The following is a 21,399-nucleotide window of genomic DNA, read 5'->3' as shown; positions in this document are numbered from 1 at the left end:
GAGATCACTGTATTTCATCTAGGTTCATAGATGCCTCCAGTGAACCAACAGCTGATCCCTGTGGGATCTTCTCAGTTTGACAGTTAATAGCTACATCTTGATACATTAGCAAGCCAGTTTGTAATTGATCTGATGTTGTCATTCCCAAAGGGTGTACCATGGCACACTAGCTTGCTGCAAGAGCAGCAGAAGCATGCCATGAGATCAGCTGATTATGCTACATTAGCTACTAAGGATTTATTTATTCCTCTCATCCAAATAAGATGCAGCAAACTGAGAAGCTGAGCGTGGACGTTAGCTTTCTCCCAGGCCTGTAAGAGGCTGAGAATGGCAATGCTAGGGTGATTTTGCAGAGATAAGGTACAGGGACAGTATTCACGCTCCCTCACTCACAGACCGGGCTGTGTTCTAGGATCTGCATTTTTATATCTTCTAGGCAGTCTGTAATTGCTAGTTAGGTTACAAAATCAGCATATTTTTCTGGGTGGCAGGAAAAATTATGGCAACTGTAGCTATATTGGCTGGTGCTGGAGGCCCCATCTTGTTCATGATTCATAGCAACATTCACATGTGGGCCTGTTTAAATCCGCCTACCTATCTGGCTAGCATTTGCACCCTGTGATGTATGTTTTCCTCCAACTGTTTGTCTGAACTTTTGAAAGATATGCTCCTAGTAGCAGTTTCAATAGCTGTCTTAGCAGGGAGTATCTTTTTCTGGGAATTTGCTGTGGGGTGGTCTGTTTGACAGCAAATGCCAGAAAGGAGTTTCCCTTGCTTGAATTGGCCATCTTCCTTTAACCATCTGTCTGGCTACAGGAAAAGAATAAACCTCATGAGTCCCTTCTGAAGGGCTTAAGTGTACTCAGAGTGACTGGGTCCTTTTAATGGTCTGAGTTTGAGAGCCAACTAGGGATAGGCACTGGATCACTGTTCAGCTCTGAAACAAAAACCTGGAATATTGTCAGATGGCAGTAGTAAAGTTTCAGTACTATAGTCAGTCTTACCAAGCACAGATTTTGCCTTACTTAATAGAGATCATAAAAGGATCAAGAAAACTTGGTAAGATCATTACTGTCTGAGATGCCTATTTCTGTTAACCACAGCACAGATACTTGACTGGCAAATAACTCCATAGTAGACAATTCACCTTCACAGAAAATGTAGTGGAAAAAATTCTATAATTTTCTGTCCTTGCTTATAACATTCATACCCCTTGCTCACCAAAAGATGCCTGTCACAACCCTCACCCCCAAGGTCAGATTGGGTAATATGCCATAATTTTAACGTTTTAAAAGATATAGAGCCTCTTTTTCTAACATTCTGAAGCAAAATGTCTTTTTGAATGGGTTTTGGCAATCTTTTCAGGCACATTCTCTATTGAGATGAATTGATCTCCCTCCCTGGCTCTGGATACTTAACCGTCTTTCTGCTTCTTGAGCATAGTTACTGTACATTGTTTGGCTCTTATGTTCTGGCTTTGAGATTGTAATGAACCAAGGAAAAACAAGATTTCCACCTGCCTTTTGTCCACTTCTGCACAAAGATTTGTAAAAAAGTATCAGGAACAGGTTTATTTTTTTCATGATGGCTCAGTCTTGACTGGCTAACTCTTGACCTGTGCAAATTGTACAAAAATCTGACAGCAGTCTGATTTTGAACAAACTTGGAATGGAAGATGAGACTCTGACCTTCCTGTCTCTCTGAAGAGATTACCAGTGCTTTGTTTTAGCATTCTTAATCCTATTATTGTTCATTACTTCCACACCAGCATGAGATGTCTGCAAGTAAAGAAGGCCACTACCAAATAAGAGCTGCAAGGGGTAGTCAAATGTAACAATGAATAATGTCTGAAGATAGAAACTCTTGTTGAACATATGCAAATCTAAAGCACAAATTGTGAGTTTTTGGATAGTTAAAAATTACCACTTCTTCTGAATGTTGGACAAAATGGGTGCTCTTTTCACAAAGACCATGGACTCTTGCTGTCGCACAGGACGGAAAAAAAGAACAGTTTAAAAGCACAGATGTTCTTCTTTCCTTGCCTCTGGCTCCTTTGTCCTCAGAGGTACTCATTATGAGACATCAGTGCTGGCTGAAATTTACTGTTACAGATTTGTAAAGGCTGCACAAACTATTCAAATAATCTAATCTGACCTGTTACTGCTGGGCCATCAAACTTCCCTGTGTAATTTCTGTCATGGTCATTTCTTCTGATTGATCTATAGCTTATCTTTTTTTAAACTGCTGTAACCATTAGGCAGTAGAGGTATACTCCTAATTCCTTGAGCTCTTGTTTGTGTGTGTTACATGAGACAGTCATCGGTTAAAAAAATATGAATAACCATGGCAGCAGCAACTAGATCCTGGTAATCTCCTCCCAGGGGAGTGCCATAAACTGTAGGCTACAGTCAGGCACTCTCTTGTTTGCTGTCCTTCTGGCCTCTCATCTTGTGCACTGTTGGATGCACAGTGGTCCAGCTTCAACAAGAGGGGTGGGGAGAAACCTACCCTTGCCTACTCTACAGCTTGGGCACAATCCTGGGAAGTGGGACACAGCCATCAAACCCCCCTCAGTTTGGATCCTGACCTCAGGCATTACTTGAGAGATTTCTGGCCTCCCCGACAGTCATTCAGAAGTTCAGAAATGGGCACGGGATTGCAGAGGACTGAAAAGCCCTTCTCCAGAGAAGCTCTACTGTACTGGGCAGTCATTTTCAATAAATGCATTGTCTTTCCTAAAGGCAAACTGTAATTTTTTTCCCCAGGGGATACTAAGAACTAAGTGCTTTCCTTGATTCCAGCTTGAGAAATTGGGCTTCACCTTTTTCAAAACTACCAAAAGCCTACCAGTGCTTTAGTGAGAAGGGAGAAGAATGACTGAGCTGGTGGAGTGACTTAGGAGGATACTGCAGTCCTGTCTAGGATTTTATTGTTTTGAAAAAATGTCACTTGTATTGTTCAAAGCACAGGACTGTGGCACACAACCCAGTTGTGGGGTGGAGAATAAGCCTGTGCGAAGTGGCTAGTATTTGCTTCGGATTCAGCTGATATGGGGGAGTGATTCGATTTAGCGATTTGAATCACTGTCGTGAATTGATTCAGCCGAATCCGATTTGAAGATTCAGCCGCTGCCAAATCAGCCAAATCTCCAAATCAAGCAGGCCCCATCCTCCGCCTGCTCTCTCAGCCTCATCAATGGCTGCCCTGCCCAGCCCCAGCCTCCTGGCTCCTAAAAAAAAAAAGCCTGGCACTTGCTGGTTGCTGCCAGGTGGTAGAGGCAATCCCCGCTGCACCCCACTGCATGGGGAGACTCTTCCATGATTCCCCATCCCCTGCCTGCTCTCTCAGCCCCAGCATCCCAACTCTTTAAAAAAAAAAAAAAAAAAAAAAGCCTGCACTCACTGGCTCCTACCAGGTGGAGGGTGATCCCTCCTGCACCCTATTGCCCTGCACTACCATGAGCCCCCAGAAGCCCTGACCGCCACTGCAGCAGCCAGTGAGTGCAGGGATTTTTATTTATTTATTTTTTAAAGAGCTGGGAGCTGGGGCCAGGAAGGGCAGCCATGTGGGGGGAGGCTGGGAGAGTGGTGGGGATCAGGGGAGTGCTCAGGGGACTGGGGGAGCAAGCAGGGGAAGGGGCCTGGCAGGGATCCCCCTATGGTGCCCCCCCACCCCCTACTTACCGGCATGGAATCTGGGTCCAGCTCCTTGCAGCAGTGAGTGGGGACTGCCAGAATCTCTGAAGCTCTCTGAATCTTTTCTGAATCAATTTGGAGAGCTTTGAATCTATTCAGACCTTTTTATTGGTCTTCTGATTCGATTTGGATTCGGAGATTTGGTCACCGAATCAGGCCAAATTTCCTCTGAATCGAATCAGCACCCAAAGCTTCGCACAGGCCTAGTGGAGAATAACTGCTTTTTTAGGCATTACAATCATGGTCTTTGTAAAGCTCCTGCTGGCACTAGCTGGTTTGGTGTACTCTGGGAAAAGGTGCCAACAAGGTCAACAGAAGTTGCAGTTGTGGCTCCTCTGGAACAAATGCTTCAGAATTTCTACTCCTGGTAGAAGGGACCATCGTTCACAATGGCGTTTGTGCCAGAATGCTTCACTTTTCTGTGATTAATACAAACAGGGAGAAATTGTATGCTATGGGCAAGGGAGTAATGTGTCTTTAGCAGAGATTTGAAATGATGTGCAAAGTTGTGACCTAGGCCTGTGGACAAATGAAACATTTGAAATGTTTCCAAAGGTGAGTGTGCTGGTGCCTGATAAAACACTCCAAAGGGCAACAAAACTCTACCTGGAAGACAAAGGTGCTATTTTGTAGTTTTTCATTTTTAGACACTTGTGTATGTTAGGTTGGTCCTTGAGGCATCCCACAATGCAGTGCTCCTCCCTCTGCCACCCTTGGGCTCCCCACACCATGGGTAGTACTGAGCTCCCAAAGCACTGGGAGTTGTGGCACCCAGAGCTTTGTGCACTGTTGTGCCCACAGCAACCAGAATGCAGGCAGCTGTATTTGACTGTCCTCTCCGCTTTGTCTCCACCCCACTGGGGTGGGGGGGACAGGGGTGAGTAGAGCTCAGGGACCAACCAGCCCCATTTAGTGGCCTGTGGCAGGAGAGCACTGCTGCATGGCCAGCATAGCAATTTGGAAGTGCTTTGGGTAGCAGGGGCTGTACATTTGTCTATGGATGAAGCGCTCCATTCCAAAATGACCCAACAGAGAAAGCCCTGCACTGGAAAGCTGGTCTTAGTCCATCCTAACCATGCAGTTGGACCAGTACAAGATGTCAACCACAGAAATCTTTGCTTCTCCATTATTTAAATGTTTCACACTCTATTCCACTTCAAAACACTTTCAGTGATACATCTGCCTCCGCCCTAAGAGGCTCGTGCCTCACTTCGACAAGACTGTGCAAAGGGTAGAGGGTTTTTAAATAACAGGGACAGCTTTGATGTGGATTGTTAAACACATGAGGAATGTGTTATCGGGTGATGTAACTGCACTCTCACACCTGCTTTTGAATTGGAAAACTGGAGAGAGTATACAAAAAGAGCATTGTCATAGTGAAAGAAAGGAGGAAAAGGTATTAAGGAGGGTTTCAGCCTAAGTAGAACTGACAGACTCTCACATGAGAATATGGCAATGATGCAGTTAAGTAGCTGTCCTAAGGCAATGGACAACTTCAGGGTCAAAGATGACACCAAGCAATAACCAAACAAGGCACAGGGGGGCAAAGGGGAATACCCTTTTTTAATGCAGTTTAAGAAAACAGGAATGAAATGATTAAATTGGTTAAAGCTGCAGTTTAAATGGGCTAAAAGCAACAAAAGATGCAGAATGGACTATAATGACTGCTGATGCACTGTGACTTGATTCCATTTTGTACTGGTACAGCAGATAGCACAAAGGGCCCCTGGCTCCTGCCTGGGGGCTCTCAGACACTGTAGGAAAACAAATAAATAATAGAAGTACAGGAATGACAGAAGGACAAAGAGAGCTGGCACTGTGATATAACTAAGCTTGAGAAAGTGTCACAGGGCACAAATAATGCCTTAGAGCAGGTTGTCTTGGTGCAGAGGCTGTTACCACCAGACTTCGGAGGAAAGTGTTGATACGCATGTAGAAACAGAAACAGCAGGAAAGCAAGTATACCTGCAGAATGAGCTACAGGGCTGAAAGCAACAGCAGTGCCCAGGAGAAGGAGTAAAAGTGAATGCAAATCATGGACTCAAAAATGTAGCAGCTAAGCGACTTAAAAAAAAAAAGAAAAAAGGATTTAGTTTGCTTTTGTTCTGGTGGCATGACTGAGACCTCTCCTGGGAACACTCAACTAATATAAACCTGCTAGTTTGGTGAAAATTAAATTCTGCTTTCTGCTTGGTTAAAATTTTTGGAAAATACAGTAGAGGTTAACAAAAGCGTAAGTTTTAAAAACATTCTTATTTCCTTCCTTGCACGTTGTAGACACACTGATGTGAGCTGTGGGTGGCAGTCTCTTCCGTTCCTGGTTGTCTAAGTATTCAGATTTGGTAGCATAAATGGCATTTGTGGCACTTATGCACATGCAGGAATTCTGTTCCGGGCTGCATATGCATGTAGCCTAGGCATGACAATGGGCAACAAAATAAGCAAGACTTGCCCCCGATCCCCACAATTGCTGAGTGGCTAGGGCAGTCACTGGAGAAGCCATCTTCTAGGTCTACCTTGCCATGGGAGGTTTGAACTCGGGTCTCTCTGATATCTCAGTACAGCACTCTAGTTATCATGTCAGAGGTCTGGCATTTCAGGCTCTTTGGTGCACCTTTTGAAGCTAAGCCACTACCACACTTGCTGGAAAAAATGGGAGGGAGAGAAAGTTTTTGCTTCACTGGTAGTAAGAGCTTAGGCTGAAATCCAGGGCTCTTTTTTCTTGGGCCAGTAACCTACTTTATTGAGGTGCACAGCCTTTGGCTTGCTTTCTTCTGGCCCCACCCCTCCCTCACCTTCTCCCTCTACTGGCTTCCTAGAGGGCTAGCTTCCCAAGACTGCCAGAGAAGAAACTGGCTAAAGGCCCTTTTGTGGGGTATTAGTTACAGTGCTGTACTAGGAAGCTAGAGACCCAGATTCAAACACCTTCTGGGAATGGAGTGGCCTAGATACAGCTCCTCCAGCTTCCCAGGTGAGTGCTTTTTCCCTTGGTTCAAGTCCTGCTAGTTGTGAGTTTTGGTCACCACTTTTAGGCAACTAAGGCTACTACATGTGCATAAGGGGCACCAACCAGGATGTGTACCCAGCCAATGGGTAGCCTACTGTGCCTGCCTAGTCTATGCATACAGGGGTACGTGGCCAGAAACAGAATTTGTACTGTGCCTATATGCCAAAAATTCCAAGACAGACAATCAAATCTGGGCACTTAGCTGACTGGGAAGGGACTAGAATGACAGACCTAGCCTATTTGCTTTAATCGTAGTTTAAACCAATACACTATTTTGTTCAAAGGCAATTCCCAGTGAAGGATGATACCTTGTGGAAATGTTTACATGTTAAGACATCTTTATAACATGCTAAATAATCCAAAACTGCAGAAAACATTCCTCATATTTAGATATTTCATGCATGCCAAAAGACATCAGTTCCTCTCCTTTAAATCATTTGTAAAAATAACCCATGAAGGTATGGAATTTCCTTGCTATTTTGGCACTAGAAACAGATGGATTTGTAGCCAGCAATATTATGCACCAGAAAAACCCATCTCTCAGCACAAAAGGATTAACTTGCACCACTGCACGCTAGTATTGCAGCACATATGGCATGCGATACCACCCACTGTTCAGATATCCCTAGCACAGCCTGCCACAAGGCCAGTTGAGCTGCTGTTTCAGACCCTCAGGCCTGCACCCTCTGTTTCAGAATCTCTGTGGGATGCAGCAAGCATCGTGGGATATATATATATATTTTATTTCTTCTATATTTCTGTTCAAGTTTCTTGGTCAAAAAGAAAATGGAAAGGATGGCTTTTGGCCTTATGGTAGAAGCATCCAGAAAAGCAGCACATCTGTGGCCTTCTGGAGCAAAAGGATGTCTAGCTGTGTACAAAACAGAAAGAGCCAACAGGCACTACTTGTTGGTTCTTAGGTGCTCCTTCCTCCTTTTCTCACCTTTTGAGTTTTGGTAAGAGAGATTCTTCTCTGCCTTCTAGGGACTGGGGAGGGCCTACCTTGATCCCTCTCTCAGCATTAAAGTCCCATTGTGCTTTTAAGATGGGTTTGGTTGGTAAGTCGAGTCAAAATCTGGGGGTGGATGACGGAGAAAAGGAATTGGTTTAGAATTAGCCCATCGGGGTGAGAGGAAATTATCTTAATCTCATCTGCCATTTCTCAGTAAATACTGTTAAGGGTAAGTATATTTCTCCTGAATTTATGTGGTTTAAAAAAAAAAATTCTAATAGTTTGATCCTTTTGCATTGCTCAGGGTAAAAATACCCTTTTGGGACCCTAACAGGTTCCCTGTTATATATGCAATATCATCTATATGCATAACCTCTTAATCTTTTTATTGTAATTAAAATCCTCCATAGTTGTGATGAGTTTACTAATGTTATCAAACCTTACATGATTGATAGATCCTGATGGAGGTAAAATGTCTGAAGCCAGCTGCAGTGCTCCAGCCAGCGTTCCACAATCATCATCTTCAACAGCAGCATTCCTTGTTTTACGTGTAGTATTCTATTTAGTAGTGCCTAAAATCCCATTAGTCATCGTTGCTGCAACAGAACAGTTGATCTCCATCTTCACAGCCAGTGTTGTGTGTAGTCTGCTGCACAAATGAACTGTTTTATTGTATCCCCATGAAGAACTGGTCGTTGATTCCCGGTTGAGCTGTGCAAGCTTTGGCTCAGAGTGGAAAATGTTCATTGATGATTGAGTACTGTGTATTCCAGATGGTCGAGCTCTACAGGCTTCAGCAGGTTCAGCGTTGTCTGGGCAGACCAGCTTGGACTGTCCTCCCCTTAAAGGAGGGAGAAGCTTGTAGTCAACTTCAGTGACCTGTTTCTCGGCTCCTTCAGCCTCAAGTGCATCTCAATTCTCCAGGTTGCCTAGATGCCCAACTGGCATTTCTGGCTCCACCTAGGCTGACAACTGGCCTACAGCCTGTTCGATGGTATGCAACAGTGAAGGGGGCATGCACTGGAATGCAGTTAATTCTCTGTTAAGGAGAAAGGTGCAGAGAAGTGCCAGAAAGGCTGGGTGATGGAAAAAATATGTTGGGAACCTGGTTCTAGCCAAACAGTGCACTAAGCAGCAAAAAATGTTGAACTCTACAGCGTCACTACAGAAAGCTCAATGTGAAAGCCATGCAATTGCAAAATGGGGCCCTGAACAGTGATAGTTCATGTATCTTGGAACTATTGTTGCAGGCACTTTGCAAACCAAAGTTGCGAATGTCTGGCCTCACATTTTTTAACTAAAAAAACAGATTCTGGAATAGGTCTCTGCAACAGCGGTCAACTCTAAGGCAAATCACATAGTTATAAAATGCACAGGTCCTCTTCTAGCTGTGATTCTTTTCCATTTATGGTATATTATAGTCCTTAACAAGAGATATAGGGGTCAGTGCATGCTATTTAGGTTCAAAATGCACTTTATGTTGGTCACATTAAAATCTTATCTATCTTAGGTCTGCCACTCCAAAAGTGTTAACTATATTGCCTGTTTGACACCAACAGTAAATTTGCCATTTTATAGATAAGGTCACACTCAAGGTAATAAATAACAAGTAAGTACAAAAGGAAAGGCCCCCTTACCTGAAGCATAAACGAACACACCATGAGCTCCTCAATTATTAACCAGTATCTCTTGCTTACACTGTAGTCATATGCATTGTTACATTACAGGTCTATGTTACATCTTGCTTGACTCGTACCATTACAAGACTAAAGTTCCTTATGGCCATATTGTTGAACTGTGTGTACTCTTGTTAAATGCAGCCTACCCAAGCACAGCAAAACTGAATCATAGTCAACCATAAGCAACACAACATATTTGTTCATCAGTCAGTTTGTTGTTTTTTTTTAATTTGGAAGACCATGGCCATTCTCCTTTACTGCTGTACATTCTTTGTTCTGTAATTCCCACCCTTTATGACGGGGGTGGGGGACAACCTTTTTTGGAAGGCATGCCACAAATTAGCCCCACACTCTCCCCGAGTTCACTCTGATCCCCTTTTCCTAATTGCGTCCTCTGCTTTATTCCTGATCTCTTGGCTCTGGTTTTTGCTTCAGTCCTACCTGCTGCTGTGCTTCCTGGCCCTTCCCCAATCTGCTGTGCACCCCACACACAGGCTGCCCACGCCACTTGCCCCTGCTTCATGGTAGTGAAAGCTGGTTTCAACAACACTGCTGGAGAGTGACAATCAGTGTTTCCTATTAGATGGTTACAGTAGGAACTTTCTCACCCCTCCAAAGTCTACCGCTGACGTTCTGATTGTTGCTAGGCTGCTTGTTCCACAGTGAGGTGTGCTGTAAGGCAATAAATAAAAACAGCTCTTTTGGAGGGTTATCTTTACCATAAGCAAATTGTTATTGCCTTCTCTTTGCATGTTTATGGGCTAGATCTTCAGAGGTGTGTAGAGTAAATGTCAGAGGATGCAATAATTGGCATGAATTCCTGTATTATTCCCCTGCTTTTCTCAGCTGAAGGCAGGGAAAACTGCAGTTCAAGTAGCAACATATTCAAGTACTCCAAATAGCTTCCTTTTTATGTTGAAATTATAACATTTCTTGTCTTCTTGGTTAGAGTTTCTTCACCAGTAGAGGGAAGGGCAGGAGGAGGGCAGAGGGAGATTGTCTTGAAGTCTTCTTGCAATGTGATCTTTACATGGTTTAAATTTACTTTTATTATTATTGCACATATACTGCTCAGGGCTTGACTTATGCTTGGGGTGCTGTCTAAGTCAGCTTTATTCAATTCTGAATTGTTTTCCTTGTGAAATGGGCACATCTGTGTTATTAGTAGGACCCTGCAAGTATAAACTGTGAATAAAATGATTGCAGTGACACTGCATTTGAAAGGCTGAATCTGAGCTGCTTTGCTGACTATAGCTAGCTAGGGGTCTACTCAAATCAAGGACACAGGCAGCCGATTTATGGGCAGATTGCAAGGCTGACCATTTTCACGGGCTTAGCCCAGTGTCCCCTCCCCTAATTGGCTGATGGGCCTCAGTGGCTCTGCCTCCTGCCACTGATTGGTTAAGAAGGCTGTCTGTGATAAGGCCCTGCCCTCACCACTGATCAGAGAGGGATGGGGCTGCAGCCATTTTGCTCACTCCCCTTTGAACCTGCAGCCCCCCTCCCCCCATCAGCATTTTATTTATAATAAGTTCCCTCCCTCCCTCCCCCCCTGTGGATTTTGTGGACATTGCCCAATTTTGCAATTTCTGCAAAACTGCTATTTGAGTAGGTCCCTAACTATAGCCTAGGCCAGCAGTTCTCAACCTTTACTCTAAAAAGGCACCCTTGGAAAATAAACAACTCTCCTGTCATGCAAGGGTCAGAATATTTTTGACACTATGGACCCTATTAGAAATCTCTGGGTTTACTTTGTGAATTGGATGTAGATGTCTGCATACCAAACACTACTAATACTGCGCACCACCCTTAAAAGGATTTCATGGCACCCTTGCTGAGAACCACCGCCTTAGGCAACTGAAAATGTTTCCGGATTCTGGTGTGGCAGAGACCATCCCGAGAAAGTAACCAGCTCTGCTGCGTTGTGCCTGAGATCATCATGGAACCAAATGCCAGCAGGACACAGGTTTTATGCTACAAGAGGGGTTTTTTTAACTGTTTGCTTATCATGATTTTTTCCTGTCACTGTTTGTTAACCAAGCATATTTCATTAATTTCAGTACCTCCTTCACAATAAAGGAGTAGAGAAGTTTTAACAGAACAAATAAACCTATAGTAAGTGTTATGAAATGACTATAGTTAAAAATGTACACAACTTATAAAAAAATACTTTATTTGTATAAGAGTTCATTGAGGTAAAATAAGTATACAAAGCAAGTGTGCACAGTTTTGTTTTGTTTTTTAAGAGGCCCACTGTCTGGAAAGAGCCTCAAAACTGATATCCCACAATCACTCAAGCAGCAATTTCATGGGTGAGAAGAGCTGCATTTGATACATTCGCTATTCACACTAAGTGAGAAAAAAGCATTTCTGGTAATGGAGAGTCTGCCCATTGTACATTAAATAGAATTACGTGGACATAAAGGCAGCTGATCAAGATTGTAGCTGCAATTTTTTTTCCAGTCTAGATGAATGATTTGCAGTCATTTTTCAGCGAATTTAGTCTCAAATTGTATGTCTTCTAGCTACAATTTCAGATTATTTCCACACCAAACTAAGAGTCAATTATGTCTAACCTAGACATCCATTAGGCTACTAGTTCAAGAGATCACGAGTCATTTTCAGAAATCCACCTAAATTGCCTTCAAAATAAAACAAAGCAAAACACAAATCTTCTACAGAGTTTCCTAAAGGTTGTGGTGTTTAGTGTGAGATGCACAAATTGTCTTATTTCTATATTGGCCCATTTGCTGAACTGCATACAAAATACTTATTCAAATCAAGAGTCTTCAGCACCTCTTTGTAACAGACTTGTGCTGTTTTGGTATTTGGAAACTGCAGTTTTTCTAACGTGATACAGTAGAGCTTAGTAACCATAAATATCATCAAATGGCTTATGCTAGGGCAAGTAGCTGGAGTCATAATAATGTCATCCTTTTTTTTTCTCAGTGCGTGGTCGCAATAAGCCTCTGGAAAAGATAACTACTGAGAGGTAAATGTTTCTGTCAGGTGATTGTTTTAGCAGTCACATAATCTTTCCTTTGATGTCCAGGGTCAATGAAATCCTAGTACCACCATGGTTTAGTAGTAGATATATTAAAAGGATTTCTCTGTGATCTTTCCTGCAACGGAAACAGCAGTAAAATTTATTACTCTGTCACAATAAAGAGGTATTTGTATATTCTATTGTCCCAGTATTTCAAAGGGAGTTACTCTTTAGGTTAGAGAGACAAAGTCCTATAAATATAGTTAGTGGGCCACATTGTCAAGTGGTATATTGAGCTATCCTGATTTAAACCAGGTGATGGTCTGGCACAGTATTTATAGAAGACAGTTGTGAATGAGAATTACTTGATATTCATATGACTGTCATATGCTTTTCCATATAACTTAGCATCAGTTAAAAGAGCACTTCTACACTTCCCACAATGTGGGAGCATAGTTTCTCCTATTACTACCCTATGACAGTCACACGGGTGTACAGCAAGGCAATTACAGTTTCACTCTGTAGACATCAGAACAGTTTTTGGAGAAGAAAGGTTAATTTGTTGGGAAGAACCAAAACTCCCCTAAATTTAAGATGCCAGTAAGTGACTATGAAATTAATGCCATAAACAGATTAAAAGCTGGTATAATGAACAATATTCTACAACCATTTTGTATAACCACATACCTTTACATGTTTTACCATAAGTAAAAAGCCAACAGTTGTTTTTGGATTACTGAGGTAGCTTCACCACCTCACAACCCCTGGTGTTCATCATCAGAACATCACAGTCTGAACCAGAGTTGACTTCAGAGAGAAAACAAGTGTTAAATTGTTCATGGGCACTTAGAAAAGGTACATCTTTTTGCTTTGGGGCTCGACTCCTGTTCCTGCTGAACTGAGCCAGTATGTAAAATCAGAACTGATATCAGCTCAGTAGGCACTGGAGGACGGGTCCATCCACAGCCTGGAACACCAGCAGCAGCCGTTAAGTGGCAGCTCCGGCCGGAAACAATCATTTCCTGAAAATAATACATATTGCTAAGCTACAACTGCAAAGAAATCATGACAGCATTCATTAAACGAGATCATACCTTACAGAACAAAGCTTTACAGACAATTCTGGCTCAGAACCATAAACATTCATTGCCCCTTCGTTTCTAGAAGGGCATTGCTATTACATTACAAGAGGTATAATCTTTCAGGAACACTGATTGGTTCGTTGTGTAGCCAAACCTGAGTTTACTGTGCATTCCTTACATTCTTGACAAAAAAAAGGTTATAAAGTCTTTGGCCTTTTCCAAGTCTCCGCCTCCTACTCTCTACCAACTGGATTTCACACAAGCTTTTGTTATAAAAGTACACATCAAGCAGCTGTGCATCTCAGCCAGTAAACTCATTCTGCCCTGGACAGGCTGACAATTGAAATGTTTCCATCTCACCTTCTCTTCAGGTGCAGAACTTAGCCACTGTGAACAAAGGGGAAATCAATCACTGTTCACCAATCAGCTAAGCTCTGCACCTTGTCAGAGAGGTCTCCGTCTGAGCATAATTAAAAACCAGATGAGGTTCTTCCATGTTTGCTCCGTTTGTGTTCTGAATTTCTTTTCTACGGACGGACAGGGTTCCAACGTAGTTCTGAGGCAAGTATGACAACTTTCATAACAGCAGCCATGGTCATGGCTCTGTGGTAATCCCTGGCAATGTGATTTTAATTTTAAGTCACAAATCAGCATGCCAGGAACCCAAACAGCCACAACACTGGGAAACACTTGTGGTCATTCTCCCTTTGCATGCTCAAGTTTAAAACAAGAACATTTCATAAGATAACGTAACGTAACAGACACAGCAAGATGAAATCTAGAAGTGTTGCCCCCTTAAGGTAGCTGACTATGTACAATTATTTGGATCACCCAGTTGCCTTTCACAGTACTACAGAAATACATGCTAATTCTAGATGTCTGATGGCAAATATACAGCAGCAAAGTATTACTATCAGATTGGCAATCAAACCTTTTTACTTCAATGTAATCTCGCTCTATATAAGAAATGGTGGGAAGAGACCTTCCCTCCACGTTGCAGAATAATCCTTTCTAACTGCATACATGTTTTCTGGCCTTCGGCGCAGTTCAAAGCACTTGGAGGCATTTAGTGAACTATGAAGATACTGAATATGATTTGAATAGGAGCTGTGATGAGATATTTGTGGTTGAGGGGGAGGGTTTTAGACATGCACAAGCTGAGCGTGACTCTGCATGCAAACATTTTGTTGTTGTTGCCCTTCTAGTTTTAGAAAGCGACTCCCCATCACCGGCATGCTGGCAATCTAAGCCTCTTCCAAGCCCACCACAGAGTTTTCCTGGCAGGCACAGTTCTTGTCTATATCCCAGAAGAACAGGGCTATTCATAAATAACTTGTTTGCCCTGCATCTGTCCTATTCCATATAAATAAAGTAAATGCCGCAGGCTCAAACGGAACCTGATTTCAAGCACTCGCCACGTGTAGGCTTGAATGGAAGTGGAATTAAGATTCCTCTTCAGTACCAAAAACTGAGCAACAGTTTTCCTGAACTAGATGTCTGAATTCTGATACCACAAATCGACTCTAAAATTATGTGAACAACCAAGAGAATCAGTCTGGCAGATGGGTTGTATCATAAGGCAAAAATCTAAGGAATCCTTGATCTTCATACCAAATCTAATTGGCAATGTGTTAAATAGGCATGTACAGAAAACCGCATAGGGTTACCTCTTAGAGGGTGTTAAAATAGTAAAATATTTACTTCTTTCATCCTATCTTAATGCTATATAATGTAAAAGACAAGTTTATAAGCATATGAGAAAATGTCTCCATTCTGCATCTTTCTTGCAGTCTTGCTTTTTTTCATCTGTTAGTGAAATGACTTCCCCAGTTGCCCCTTAGCCATTAATTTAAAGGAAATCAAAATAAAGTCACATATTATAAATAAAATGTGCACGCACAACGCCCATTAGTGCATGCTCGTAAACAGTTCATTACTTCCTAGTGAGGTCAAGACTAATCTTACTTACCTAAAAGGATCTGACTACTCTTGAAGCAAAGTCAAGTCAGCTACATCTGTTGTCAAGCACGATTCTGGCATCATTTGCTTGTTTTAAAATGCATTACCATGTCCCATGCAGACATGGATTCTTTTAAACAATTCCATTCCCCCCACCCCCCCAATCAACATCATGCTTTCTTTTTGCTGCCCATGTTCAGCTATGATCATGTTTAGGAAGAAAATGTAAAACACTGGTAGAAGACTGGGACTGAAAGGGGCCACCTGGTCCTGAGCCATCGCATGCAGTACTTTGCCATGTGATACACCCCTGTCTCATGAAGGCAATTGCAGGTCTCAATATAAAAGCCTCCCTGCACTCAGGAGTATCACACAGTGTTTCTAAACCCTGGGTCATGACCCAACAGTGGGTTGTGACAATATATTAAAGGATCCCAAGCATACTTCAAAAATGGATTCTCCTTAAAATGTGGGAAACTGTGGCTTTTCCCGTGCAGGCTGACAGAGTTCCAGCCGCCCCCCGGCCCACACACCCAGCGTCTGCCCCACACACTGAGGGCTGGGGCCTGTGGTCCTGGTGCAAAAAAGGTTGAAACCACTGATCTAACGTACTGCATTTCAAACAGGTTTAACAAGAGTGATTCTCTGAGCTGAGTAGCAGCAAATCCTGCCTTGTGCCAAATATTACTATTTCCAGTGGGGTCCATATTCTCTCTCTTGCTATAGGGAAACCTGAGCATAAAATATTTTAATCAAAGAAAAATCACCTCTTCAAAATAACATCTCGGCCACCACTTTGGCTGAGGACATATCCATTTGTTCTCTTGCTGCAGCAAAGCATTTATGGGCAAGTTCTTGTTGTTTTGCATCTTCATTCACCATTAATTCTCCATATAGATACACACCCATTGCCTGCAAATAGAAAGAAAATACCTATTCTTTCCATAACCAATTACAGCTGGCTTTTTGTTTTCTTAAATGCAAATGTGATCCTCTTAGCCCTTGAGACAATCCTTGTAGTACTGGCTTTCATTTGATGTGAAAGACCACTTGTTTTTGAACATGTACACATTTTTTTCCCTCCAGAAAAAATTCCATCTCTGAGGCTATTCAGCCTAAGGAAACTTGTCTGCATGTTGCATTAAGTAAGTTACAAAAAGAACATTTCCACTGGAGATAGATAACTATTAGCTAGAATCAGGCTTCTTATGTTAGGAAATGCTTTCCAGCTCCATTTTCCCCACTGCTTTTCAGGTTGAAATCTGTGTTTTCTTTTATCAGTAGCAGAGTTGTTGCCAAATGCCCCATGTGTAGGAAGTCTGCCTTCTGCTAAGAGAACAGAAATGTGAACCATTTTTATTGGTTTGTTTTTCTGTCCAAATTGGGAACTTTCCAAAAGCAGCCCAGGAGAGGGCACATCAGTTGAAACAATCAATTCTGCAAGGTCTATGTGACAGTTTTTGGCAACTGAATTCAGTGGGAAATAGTAGGTTTGTTTTAGGCTGTATATTCATCCACTTGAAGGGTGATCTCTGGTTTGGTAGGGAAAAGGCAGCCTCCTCCCACTGCCAATTTTGGAATAATTTCAATCAGGAAAGAAAATTAAGATTTTGGGAATCACCTGCAAAACCTTCCACCTGCTATAACAGCACTAGGATGTTACCCTTATTTTCCCAGCATCCTGAGTTAGATTTGCAGGATCAGGACCAACAAACTGAGGTGACAATAACAAGACTCCTGAAATAAGCAAGGACTTTCATACACGAACACAAGTTTGTAGACTTGGTCCCATCACATTGACTTGAGACTTTAATATGTTGACAGGTTCATATGTTAGCAACAGTCCAATTGAAACCCTGCTTATTAGTACAAGCTGACTACAGTTCACACAGTGTAATACCATTGAGTGCCAGAAAGGAGAATGTAGGTAGCATTCTGGCAAACACTGCTTTTCATTTAATATATCTCGATAATTTATGAAGCTGATCTGGACCTACTGGAGTTTGAGAATCAGCAGCTCTGGGGCAGCTGCACTAGGCAGGCACTAACCAGGGCTGTTTCCTTTAATGGAGAGTTTGGAAATTCTTGGGGCTTCTTCTGAATAGGACTGACCTCCATATAGTTCTAATCATTTTCCCCAAAATCCAAACATGAAAATGCAGAACACACTGGTCTTCTGTTATTCCCAAACAGATTGAATAGTCACATTTGCATTTTTCCCAGACTTTTAAAATAGCCAAGTCTTTCAAGATCGGTAAAGGCAAGAAACTGCTTTGACTTCACATGCAATCATTCCAGAACTTAGTTGTGCCACAGACTATGTACCGCTGGAGTAAATTAAATGAAGGATATCAAAGATTGTAGCATTAAAAAACACTGTAGTTATGGTTTCAAAAATTCTTTCCACACACAGCAGAAAAATGTTAATCCTTATTTGGCATAATCACTGCCTTAAATATACGGCAGTTCAGTTTAACTTTTAATGTAGAGCTGAAGCATAAGTTGCTTTTCACTTTCCTTTTCTCTTTCCACTTGTACTGGCACAAACTGCACCCGCTTTACAGAATAGCCAGGTAAAGACATTATACTTTTACACGGTATAAGTGATCAGAAACCAGTTTATACCCATAACAGAACAGAAGTTTGGCACATGTAGACTGGTTTAAAAATGGCGGAACTTGGTTTAAGATTTGACCTCCCTGCTGCCCCCCCCCCGGGCAAATGTACGTTCTGTTCGCTACCAATCTGAACTCCGCCTCTTACAGAAAACCACGGAGCTTAAATCGATTCCACCTTGGGCTTTCTGAATGTCTGTACCTAGCCAATGCATACAATATACAAACCCATCTGCACAGTTGGGTATTATTATTATTATAAAGACATTTAGAATAACTTGTCTGCTAAGGATTTGGACTTCTGCCCGGGAAGGCAGGAATACAGGAAGTGGATGCTAGATTTGGGGGGAAAGTACTGTAAAAACCGTGGCATTGCGGTGTGTTTGCGTGTGTGATTGGACATTAATATTCTCATAACATTTTGCAACTGTAGTGAGAATTGTTACAGCATAGTGTGTGGCATGTAGGCACATACATACTATATGAACTTAGAAACATCATGCATAAGTTTTGAATTTGTTATGCTTTGTAAGATTTTTGTAATTGATTACTTATGCACAAATGATCCTAGGGGGTTATTTTAGCACAGTCATAGAAGGAATCAGATACGCATTTGAACTACAGGGATACAGTGAGTAAAAATAAATATGAGTAACCGCATACGAATGAATGGTTAGATATACAAAAGCCTGATACTTAACTACCACTTAACATGCTTAAGTTTAGATACAGAACCTCGATGTGACTGCCTCGCAGCCTCAAACCTTCAGGTGCCTACAGACCCTGTGTGCACTAGTAAAGTTCCCAGGGCATCTGCTCCTGGACAGGTTTAGAACAATTTAAGTGTTGACCATGCTGTGTAGCTCAGTCCCCAGCTCACAGACAAGCCCAATGAACTTCAGGAAGTAGGCACTCCTCCCTCTCTGAGACTAGACCTTCTCAGGGCATACCTACAAGGTCAGACCTCAAGCAAAACAGAGAAGGTGGTGCTGCTGCCAATGCTCCATATCTACCCACAGCCTAGCAGTGGCAATACTCACCTGGAAGGTTCCAGTTCCTGCTCTGGTGAGTGTTTTGTGTGGAGCAGGAACTAGAATCTGATTCAGGTATATGACCATTTACAGTTAGACAATGTATTTACCCTCTTGACAGTGCACAGTGATGATACTGAAAACATTAATAAATGGAACCAACCTGATCTTCCCAGAGAAATTTTTCAACAGCACCGTACCCTGCTGCATATTTATGCTTCACAACAAGCTCACACCATCGATGTCGAACCTTTGGGAAAGGCAAGTAAATATTAAAATTAATCTGGTATCTGCAAAAACAAATGCAGATAAATAATACATTTCTCAACAACATTCATTAAAGCATTTGGAGAAAATGTGCTTTGTGAAACTCATTTCAAGTACTTCAGCATGTCAGTCTTGTTTATAAACCAATGTGCCTCTAAATATGGGTGCAGCAGTTATGATTAATGACAGATGCTGTTTTTAGCATTGGAATATGTGCTTTTGAACTGCAATAGGTAGTATTAATAGTATTCAGATTAACAAACTGCCCCACCTAAAATAAAAATAAGCATCAATTTTTGACCTCCCATGTATCTGGAAAAACAACCATCTTCAACTTGTTAATGAACTGGTGTGTCCACCTTCAGCTTAAGGTGCCCAATCTGTTTAAATTATATTTATTGTAAAAACATTTTTCAAGATACAGATGTATCAGAAGAAACACTTTCTCCACTTCTGTAATAACTCTTAAGACAAAAAAAGAAGAGGAAGTGAATGCGTCAGACATCTAAAAGCAGACACAGGATACAACTGAACAATTTCCTTGGGTAAGTGTCTAACCCAAGAGGTGACAAGGCTAAAGCACATTTTTGTACCAGCTGTATTTCTGGGACGAGTGCTGTATCTACACTGAGATTAAAAGGATAGAAGTGAAATACAAAAACATGAAACGAAGAATTTACACTTGAGTGAACCAGAGCTCTGCCAGTACAGCTCTGCCAGAATGTGTCTAAATCTATTCACGCTCAAGAAACAGGTCTCTTGTACAAATACACTTTTAAAGGTAGCTATTGGCATACTGAAGGAAAGCACAGAATCCTGCATACAAATGCCTAGTGAACAACACGGCTATTTAAGTAAGCTGTGCAGACAATCCAACTTTCAAATACAATTTCTTTATTTTTTCTTGCATTCTGCTGCTTTTAAGTTACTGGGTTTGTTTTTAACCATTCACTGCTGTAGCTTTAAGTGTCGCCTTACACTACATCAAGGTTTCTTCAGTTTTAATCGATGAGAAATCTACCATTTTATATTCCATTACTGGCTCAGCACTGGCCCTAAAGGAAAGTAGTTAAGTGCATTAAAAAACTTACGTTACATTTTGTTTTTGCTGCCTTTCAGAAGACAAGCCAATATGCCAATAGCTACCTTTATGATAATCAGCTTTTGTAGTAGTCCTAAAATGTAAGTAGTCTGACTGCTGCAACAGCACTCAAGTCCAAAATGAAGACTTCTCAAAGCCTGTGCTCAGCAGCTGTCCAACCCTGAGGCACCAGAGTTTTCACTGGTAACATTTATTTGACACTTGGAGATCTTGAGGATGCCAGCTGGCAACTTGGTGGCTGACTCCATTGGGATCCACAAACTGCACTCCTCCACATATCTCACCTGCAGGGCCAGATGCAAACAAAGAACATACTTCCTGGACCACAGCCACAGCAATAGGAGGGAGGAGGAAAAGGAAGGTGTGGGGGTAGTGATGGTGCCAAGCCCCATTCTCTGACAGCTCTCACCCAGTCCCACCTCTGCTTGAGGAGAATTGGAGCTGCAGGTCTTGAGTGCTTTAACAACCAGGCTACAGGGTGTCCTGAGACAACAGCTTTTTCAGTTCCTCAAGAAGCAGTTTCACTTTGTAGGAACTGATTCAGCACTAAACTGAGCTAGGGGCTCTCCTGCTCTCCCAGTATTTTCTCTGGAGAAGGGGGTCACTGAATTTGGGCTGTGTATTCCAGCAGGGAACAAAGCATCCAGAAGTTAGGTGGTGCAACACACAGTGCTGCTCCTTGCAAATCTAGCATCATAATCTCACTAGCTTGTGTGGAAGAGAAAAGAGGCTCTCACTTCTTGCTGTACTATGTCTCTCATACTGTCTAGACTATATATGGCTCCCTGTTCAATATTTATCTTTGTTTGATGCTCTGATCTACAGCTGCTTCCAGAAGGGGAAAAAATGGAATTGGTAAACCATCTATTTCCTTAGGTTATCACTTTCTCCACAAGGTTTTACACTTAGCCTCAATTAAAATATTTAGAAAAAAGGTCTCTCTACTGAACCAGGTTTGGGGCAGCGCACATTTCCCCTTTCGGGATCAGAAGGAGAAGGAGTAAGTGGCAGTTTCCCAAAGGTG

The 21,399-nt window shown here is 42.1% G+C and overlaps 2 protein-coding genes across 10 annotated transcripts in view; one reads left to right on the top strand and one right to left on the bottom strand.

The window, feature by feature from the left end:
- Window positions 1-11,546, top strand: part of FANCC (FA complementation group C) — a 143,601-nt gene extending 132,055 nt beyond the window's left edge. For both annotated transcript variants that reach the window (XM_059724842.1, XM_006266606.4), the window contains one exon: window positions 8,110-11,546. The gene's annotated coding sequence lies outside the window, so the exon portion shown is untranslated. The remainder of the gene's footprint in view (window positions 1-8,109) is intronic.
- AOPEP (aminopeptidase O (putative)) overlaps window positions 11,490-21,399 on the bottom strand; it is a 313,993-nt gene continuing 304,083 nt past the window's right edge. For 7 of the 8 annotated variants that reach the window (XM_019478015.2, XM_019478016.1, XM_059724837.1 and 4 more), the window contains 3 exons: window positions 19,170-19,256; window positions 16,128-16,272; window positions 11,490-12,455 (listed from right to left, as the gene is read on the bottom strand). In XM_019478015.2, the coding sequence (XP_019333560.1) occupies window positions 16,132-16,272; window positions 19,170-19,256 (228 nt within the window). In that variant the 3' untranslated portion in view covers window positions 11,490-12,455; window positions 16,128-16,131. The remainder of the gene's footprint in view (window positions 12,456-16,127; window positions 16,273-19,169; window positions 19,257-21,399) is intronic. The other variant, XM_059724835.1, reaches the window with a different exon arrangement.

The sequence above is a fragment of the Alligator mississippiensis genome, chromosome 3 (assembly GCF_030867095.1).
Source record: "Alligator mississippiensis isolate rAllMis1 chromosome 3, rAllMis1, whole genome shotgun sequence".
In the NCBI taxonomy this organism is placed as follows: Eukaryota; Metazoa; Chordata; order Crocodylia; family Alligatoridae; genus Alligator; species Alligator mississippiensis.
The sequence above is the reverse complement of the archived record's forward strand: the minus strand, read 5'-3'. Positions and strand labels throughout refer to the sequence as shown.